General features: G+C 45.1%; 1 protein-coding gene across 2 annotated transcripts in view; it reads right to left on the bottom strand.

The window, feature by feature from the left end:
* Positions 1–246: 246 nt before the first annotated feature.
* The window catches only part of ZDHHC5 (zDHHC palmitoyltransferase 5), a 79,262-nt gene continuing 70,749 nt past the window's right edge, over positions 247–8,759 (bottom strand). For both annotated transcript variants that reach the window (XM_020792352.3, XM_020792354.3), the window contains exons 8-12: positions 7,341–7,473; positions 6,811–6,934; positions 5,732–5,844; positions 2,861–3,750; positions 247–1,962 (exon numbers count right to left, since the gene is read on the bottom strand). In XM_020792352.3, the coding sequence (XP_020648011.1) occupies positions 1,797–1,962; positions 2,861–3,750; positions 5,732–5,844; positions 6,811–6,934; positions 7,341–7,473 (1,426 nt within the window). In that variant the 3' untranslated portion in view covers positions 247–1,796. The remainder of the gene's footprint in view (positions 1,963–2,860; positions 3,751–5,731; positions 5,845–6,810; positions 6,935–7,340; positions 7,474–8,759) is intronic.

Below are 8,759 nucleotides of genomic sequence, written 5' to 3'. Positions count from 1 at the left end.
TCTTTTCATCACCTGTAGATGTCCAATCTCTGCATACTAGTTGAGATACCTGCACCAATACCTATGAGCTGGTCTTTTATAAGAACAAGAATAAAGTGTCAATTTGTTATGTCTTTGAGAAAAGCGTTTTCCATCACTCAATGAACCATTCTAAATGGCAAAGCCAGCAGCAATGCTGACACCCAACCACCAAACCCCCTCCCCTCTGATAAGAAGTTTAAAAAAACTACACAAGCATGGAGGGAGTGGCTCATTATATATATTTTTATTCCTCATTTTAAAATGGCTAGTCATAATAAAAATAAAAGTGTGGCTCAATGGAGACCACAGTTACGATATTGCCATAGAGAAAGAGTCAGTAGCGACTAGAAACCGTTAAATTCCTGGGTTGTTCTGGATTTTACTTTCATGGGCGTTTATGGGTGGAGAGAATTTTTTGGCATATGGAAAAATATTGCTTTTTGGTTTGTTTGTCTTCTCCTCTTCTTTCTCTTGCCCAGTTGGGAATAAAGAGTGATGATACAACTGGAAATCAATATGAAGCAATTCATTAAAATGATGCAACCCCCCCCCCCAACTGAGAAATCACCTGGGAGACTTTACTTGTACTGTATTTATATCTCCACATAAAGGACCTAGCCCCAATACCAATGCTACTGTCACCCTCTCTCTCTCCTATGCACCTCAAGCACCTTAACAGTACGCATCTACTGTCTTGAATGCTAAGCTGCCTGTACAGAATGGCCATCTGTATTCTGAGTCACTTTCTTGAGAAAGCAAAGTCTAGAAGCTGAAAACATGAGAAACCACTGGCTACCGCAGTTCTCCTAAACCCTCCCGGTCTCTCAGGAAAGAACTCATGGGGAAGGTCTTCCATCATGACATAGCCCAGGTGAGCAGTAATAAGGAAGGAGGTGGGCTTTGAATGCTCCCTTGCAGAATGGACAATGCAAAGCTGGGCACAATAAACCAAGCTCCTACCTAGCCAAAGATACAGGGACAACCAGGCCAGGTCAACTGACACACTGCCATTTTCTCAACCCTGCATGTCTTGAGAGTGGTAGTTTTTTAAGATGTATTTTCTTTTGGGCTACACAACACAATCAAGTGGTTGACCCAATATATCCCCCTAGATTCCCTCAAACACAAATGCTTTATACATGGTTTCCTCATGCGCAGCAAATGGCATAGGCCTAGGCCTCCCTCCCTCAATATGGGTAGATATATAATTTCTTTTTATATTTATATTTATATATTTATAGATATTTATATATACACACACCCAGTAACTCAGAAGAGGAAAAAATAGAATTCGTAACAATAATAAAAAAAATTAAAAATGATCCACTCCTACCGCACTAGGCAAGTGATTGCACAAGGTCCACAACTGACTGTCCTGTTGGTAGTGGGGCAGGCTGGAGCCGGCACATTCTTCCCCCCCCCCCGCACCCACAGGGGTGCTGACAAAAGGCCCTCCCCTTCTCTCTCGGCAGTGCATGCTACGAATTGCAGTCTCTTGGTTGGCTGAGAGTAAAAGGACAGGTTATGGAGGTGGGCACGGCTGGGATCCGGCTGTAGTGTTTAGGAATTCTCTCAATTCCAGATAATTTAGGTTAAAAAGGTAGCTGTCCCTTGGTTCTTCCCCATCCCACCAAACCTCGATTTCTTTAAAAAATAAAGGTCCATGCATGTGATGAGACAACCATTTGCTGAACAAGTTTCCAGTCTCCAGCTCATCAGAGACAGGGTGTTTTGGAATCAGCCAAGGAGGAGCAGACAGCAGGGAGGTCACCTCCTCATACAGAAATCTCATACGTAGTCCCACCCACTCCAGAGACCTTCTTGACTCCTCCACGAGTGGGGCTGCTGAGAGGTGGCTGGCCAGGGGTGGGCGAGGTTGAGCTGAGGCTCTTGGGTTGCCCATTGGACTTGCTGTAGGAAGGTCTCATCTGCACCTCATCTCTGGGAAAAAGGAAGGATACAAGGGTGTCAGGAAGTGACCATTCATTCAATGGAAATGGAGGATGTCTCACACTCAAATAGGGTACGGAAAGGAAAGCTTGGGACACATCTTGCACTGCCTGAGGTTATAGAAGGAAACAGAACTGTGGACTGTTGTGATTCACAGATAACTGGCAGGGCACTATGAACATTTTACTGTAACAAACACACACCCATTTAGAAGAGAATGGGAACCTACAAATTTAGAACTATTAAGAAGCCACATACACACAAAACAGCACTTTTCAGAAGGAATAAAAGAAAGGGGCTGTGGACTCAAAACAGTGGCAGGAAAGAATCATACTGCCACCATCTTCATAAAGACATACCTCTTTTTAGATACTGTCTCCAAAGGTAGACTCAGTTCTCTTTCATACACACACACACACACACACACAAACAAACAAACCTAGAAACAGATATACATAGAGGGAAGGGAGAATGAAGGGCAGTCTCATATATAATATTTTTATATATGAGGTAAAAATCAGGCAGGCATCACATAGAAGGTCTAGGGGTCTCACACATTCAGGGAAAGTGAGGATGCTCATACCCAACACCTCACAAACAGGAATTTGACTTTATAGGATCTATATGGCATGATACAATGAAGGGTGAGGAAATGGGATAGTTCACACACTGGAGGACAGGAAGGAAGGCAGGAGGGAAGATGGGGATAGACGAGAGCAGGCACAATTGTAGATCAACCCCCAGCAATTCCCTCCAAATGCTGCTGAAAGGAGACCAAATTATCTTGGGCTCCTTGGTTAGAAAAGTGATGGGGCAGGGCTGAGAGTTGTTCATCCTCTACCAAGTCAAGGAACACTTTAAAGCACGAGGCAGTGTCACTTGTACTTACTTTGGTGCCAGTAAAGGCTGCAAGGCCACCTCCTCAGTCTCTGGGACAATGGCCTGGGGTGACTGTTTTTGGTTGCTGTAAGACACAGATTTACCCAAGTGTGGGGCTGCAGGCTGGTCTGGTGAGCCGAGGGAACGCACTCTGAGTGCATGTGTTGGTTCTGGCTTGCCAAACCGAGGTGCCACTGGGCGAGTGAGTGGGTTCTTGCCCAGTGGGGAGCGCTTTGAATCGTCCGAGGAGGAGCTGGTACGTGGGGCATGGCTGGAGCCTGGAGTGGACTGGATGCCTGAGTCCCCTAGCCCTGTATCCTCTTCTCTGGCCAAAGGCGGTGACGCAGAAGACTGTTGCAGAAGCTTCTCCCTCTCCTGCATGGAGGCGACAATGTGGCGTGAAAGATTGTCATAGCGAACAGGGGAAGAATCCCGGGGTGGCTGGTGCTTGGGTGAGCCAGAGCTTGGAAAACGGCTGTGCAAGTCAGCCTCCCGCTGTTGAGCAATACGAGCAGAAAGGAAAGGAGAAGTGTAACCCATGGGTGGTTCAGGCTCTGGACCTGCCTGCACTGACTCAAAGTCAGGACTATCTGAGGGTGTGAGAAGACTGTCATATGACAAACTCCCGTTGCGTGTCTGGTTCACCAAACTCTTATAAGATGTGGATGTGGTGCCCTCAGAGCGGATTGATTGAAGATGGCCCATTTCAAAGCCTGTGCCTTGTGCAGACTTGAGGCTGGAGGAGCGGGAACCACTAGACAGAGGATCAAAATGGAAACTCTTTCCAAAAGTGGGAGACCGAAAACTCTCTGGTTCCAGACTTGGTTCAGAGCGATAGCTGGGGTTTCGGCTGCTCTCAGCAATGGAAGTTGGCTCTTTCAGGCTGTCTCCTCGGCTTAGCTGCAGTGTGGAAGGATAGACACAATGGTCATTTGCAAGTCTGCACATGGTAATTCAGAAATATGGGGTACAGAATTTGTTACCCCAAAGCAACCCACAGTTAATGGCTTGTGCTTACTGCAAGAAAAGAAACTCACTAAATTGCAAAATGAGGCCAACACTTCAGGTAACTCATCAAGTGGGCTGAAATCTGTGAAAATATGTTATGCCTACAATAAATGTATAAAACACACTTGCCTGGAAGCATGCCTCACTGAACTCAATAAGACTTCCTTTTGAGTAAACAAGCTATGTTTAACTCTCCTAGTTTTCGGATGTATCACAATAATGTCTATTAGTATAATATGAGGGGGTACTGACAAGTATTGAGCCTTACCCAGAAAAAATTGAGCTAGGAAGCTATAATTTGCAGGTTGTATTAGCCAATTTGTCTGTATTCAATGATGCAAAAATCAACTACCTATGATTTTAACTTATCTTTCATGTTCAGGTCCAAAGTGAACATGGCAGCACCTCCATAAAAGTTCAATGTGTAAGAGCATAGGACCATAATCAACTCCCTGTTTCTCCAAGGGAAATGTGCAAAGCAGATCCATATTGAACTGTCACAAACTATGGGTGACAGTGACCCTTCATATGCAACAGTTAAATGCTGGGCTGTCAATTTTAAAACTGGCCATTTTGGTGTTGAAAGTGAGAAACCCAGTGGAAGGCCTGTTTCTGTCTCTGTGCCTGCAAATGTGAAAGCCATCCATGACATGATCATGGAGGACCGCCGAATATCAGCCAAAGGTATTGCTACATATCTGAGAATATCACATGAGAGGGTTGGTGCCGTTATCCACAACAACTTGGAAATGAGAAAGCTGGCAGCAAAGTGGATCCTCAAACTTTTGACAACCAAACAAAAGAGGAAACGTGTGGAGTCATTGGTGGCTGTTTTGGAACATTTTGCAAGAAATGAGCGAGATCACTGGTCACTGGTGATCTACTGTTATGATCCTGAGACAAAGAAACAGTCTAAGGAATGGATCCTGAGACTAAGGAACAGTCTAACTTATTAATTAGTGGTTCTCCCAGGCCAAAGAAGTTCTGAGTGCAAAGGTTGGTGCAGAAGCAAATGACAACAGAAGGGAGTTCTGCTGGTGGACTACTTCCAACAGGGTTCAACCATCAATGTAAAATATTAATGTGCTTTATTCATGGAGGCAAAACATCAAGGAAAAACATTGAGGAGAGCTCTCCAAAGGTGTCATCCTGTTGCATGACAACACCTTGTCACACACTGCAGGTGAAACAATGGCAAAACTGACCACCTTAGGCTTTCAAGTGATGCCCCATCCACCCTATTCTCCTGACCTGGCTCCTTCCGACTATTATCTGTTCCCCAAACTCAAAAAACACCTAAAGGGACAACGGTTTGGGAGTGTTCTGGAGGCAACTAATGCTTCAAATGAGTGGTTACACCAGCAGTCGGAAGAATTTTATTTGCAGGGACTTAAGAAGCTGCAGGAGAGATTTCGTAAGTGCATTGACTTCCTGGGGGAATATGCAGAATAGTGTGGCAGTTACAGCTTCGTAGCTCGATTTTTTCTGGGTAAGGCTCAATACTTGTCAGCACCCCATCGTATATATAACACAAAAATCCTTCTATATAGGCCAGAGTTGGTCAGAAGGCAGATCAGGGTTTTATTCAGTAGACTTTTGGGCAAGTAGGGTCAGCAGTAGGGTCAGCATATCTCCACTATCCAGTTGTTTAACAAAAGCAATATTAAGGTCTTATTTGAATTGTTAGAATCCCTGTACTAAACTGAATCATATGCACAGAATTTAGTGTTTGCTTGCTCCCCAAACTATTATTCTGTATTTGGCTCCAGTTGGTTAAAATAAACACAAGCTGAAAAGTCTGCCTTCTCCTGACAGAGGAAATGCATGCCAATCAAATAATTCTTCAAGCTAAACAAGCAAAGCTCTTCATTACCTTGGCGCTAGTAGAGTGAGGCATTGCAGCTGAAGTGCTGCTGCTGCTATAGCCAGGTCGATACTTGTACATGGTTGGAGTTGGAGGGCTATCTTTGCTTAGCAAACTGCTATCTGTAGAGAGAAAGGAAGAATACACATCCACTAACAAGCAATGTTAAATAAAGTCACTTGAAACTTCATCCAGGAAGTTCCTCTGAACATACTACAGACTGATCCACAAGAACCGGGTAAGAGCCTCAGGAAGGTGGACAAACCACAGACGTCAAGGAATCAGTAAGGGATATAATAATTGGAGTGAAGATGAAATGGAGCAAGAGGAACACTTTCCCACCAATGAGATCACAAAGTCACGTCCAGCCTGTGCATGCAAGCCTTACTAGTCCTGACCGCTGTGCCTCCCCATTTTGAGCACTGCTATACCAGAAGTAGCAGAATAGATAAAAGAACTCTATAGATGAATCCGTAAAAGAATCTTTCGGGGATTTCTTCACATATCACATTTTCACTTAGGTTGCTGCTTCCTCTGGGAACACTTGGGCAATAGCAAAAGCAGTCAGTATTAAACCTAAAGGTAAGGAAGTAATTCTTGACTTTTCATAGTCCACACCAGCTCTATGATAGCACAGCATAGCAAAGCAGCCCCACCTTCCACACATATAAGGGTGTAACCGTAAAGTCAATCAATCCCCAAAGGCCAAAAGCTGCCAGCAATCCTCACACTTGAACAAGAGGTCATAGTTTTAAAATCCAAATAACTTCTGAAAGGATATAAACCTAGCTACCAGCTCAGTATCTGCTCTGTTAATCTACTTGAATCTATCTATTAAAAGGCAAGACAAATAGGTCTGTGTTGATCATGGTAATCCTGCCCCAGTACTACAGCAACAGCAACAGAAAGCTGGCCTAATCATTATTCCCCAACAACAACAACAACAACAACAACAACAACAACTGTGTTTTGTTCACTGACCAATTCTGCTAATCTAGTACTGCATTCAGGCACTACCTTCCTGATGGTAAATCACTGTACCAGCACACAGCTGACTGTATCCTTGTCTCCCTGGCATGCTCTCTTACCCTCATTGGTGGTCAGGGTTAAATGCGTCCTCAGACCTGTGTATCGGCTGAGGTCTGGCTTGGGTGGGGGCGGTGGCTCAGCATCAGCAGATTGGCTCTCCATCACTTCAAGACTTCCTTTGGACTGCAGAAACAAAGTGCAGAGGAGCAATCAGAAGAATGAGCCAGGACTCAAAGTCCTGAACACTGTCCCCAGCTTGACTAGGATTCATATGTGATTGGAAGAGCCTGCAGCTATCTGGCACTTCTAGAAGTGTAAGTGAAGACTGTGCATGTCAGTTGCTGGATGAGAAGGGAAGTGGGAAGCCAGAATTATCCAGGATACAAAGGGAGCAACTCTCATGTAGCAGTTGCCACATGGGAGGGAAGCAGACCTTCACTTGCTGTAGAAAATTGGAAACAAGAAGTGAAAACATGCAGGAAGAATGTCCATGAGGCTCACTTTACTCTTACTCACGTATTCAGTGGTAGCGCGGCAGCAAAGTTTTGGGACAGATACTGCCTGGACAGCACCTTCATGCCCTCCTCACCTTTGTTCTTGTCAGCTCAGCCTGGATACCATTGTCCATTATCTTTACTGCAATCTGCCCATCTGATATTTCTGGCCTCAAGAACGGTGGCCTTACTAGTACAGTCTGCTCTGCCTTTGGCCGTCCAAGATACCTATGCATTGTGGGGAAAAGAGAAAACATGTGTTAAACATATATTTGTCTAGAAGAGTAGACGATCCAACATACCTAGAACAATTAAGAAAAAAGGATGTATCTACTTTTCAAAAAAGGAGAGTGGAACAGAGCCTCCTGTAAGTATGCTATGACTTGATGACAATGTTTGCCTTCTCCAGCTAAACAGTCTGAAACCAGAATAAATTGTTTAAAGCAGAGGTCGTCAACACCCGGACTGGGCCGCCGAGACAGACCTCACACCCCCCGCACTCCCTTCCCCACAGCTGATTTGCACACGCGCATGCGTGCCAGCGTGAGCACTCCTCCACCCCTTCACGCATGTGCCTGAGCGAAGGTGTGCTCCTGCGCATGCGCAAAGGGGTGGGGGAGCACTGGCGGGCACACACTCTCCTACCATTTCGTGCATGGACCTGAGAGCACACACGCATGCGAGGCTCAGCCGGTCCACAGTCCCAAAAAGGTTGGGCACCACTGGCTTAAAGCATCAGATTCCTTGGCTGGAATCCTCAGTGTTCACATACAGTTTGTGTTACTTGCTTTGGCTAACTTACAAGATGCCAGGGCACATCTTGGTTGTGTAGTCAGGCCTGTGACTAGATACACAACCAGGACACACCCCAGCTCATTATTTAGCTGCAATTGGCCATGGCAAGTTATGCAGACCTTACATTAACGCCAATATGATTCTGGTCCTTGTATCCAAATCTGCATACAGCAGTATTTCCTGACCTGAGGCTGTGACCCCCAAGGGGGTCACAAAGTGTTCTCGGGAGGGGGGGCTCGCAGGTTGCCTTATATATGTTGTAGCCCTTGTTCAATAATTTGTTCCTTGCCCTTTTGGAGTAGGATATTAAAATTAGTCTGTATGTGTATGCATGAGAAATAAATCCTTTAGGGGAGAAAGAAGCCTCTACGTTCTGAGAAGGGATTACTTTTTATGTAAACAGGGTGGAAGGGTTGCAGGTTCCTTGGCTATTATAGAAGAGGGTTTCTACCCCCCAAAAAGTTGGCAATATGGGCCTACAGGCAGAATTGCCACTACATGAAAAGCTTAGCTGCCAGTAACAAGTTCTCCCAGAAATGTTGTCCATATGACAATCTGATGGAATTATAATATCGCCTGTGGACGAGTGTTCCTGTGTCCCTCCTGCCAATACGAAATGCATTTAAGCACTATCTTTCCCGCAGCTTCACTGCTACCTAAAGTCACACTGCCACACTCCCATGTAACTGTGAAAGGAGGAGGGCAGAAGTCACACAAGA

The sequence above is a fragment of the Pogona vitticeps genome, chromosome 1 (assembly GCF_051106095.1).
Source record: "Pogona vitticeps strain Pit_001003342236 chromosome 1, PviZW2.1, whole genome shotgun sequence".
NCBI classification, from domain to species: domain Eukaryota; kingdom Metazoa; phylum Chordata; class Lepidosauria; order Squamata; family Agamidae; genus Pogona; species Pogona vitticeps.
The sequence above is the reverse complement of the archived record's forward strand: the minus strand, read 5'-3'. Positions and strand labels throughout refer to the sequence as shown.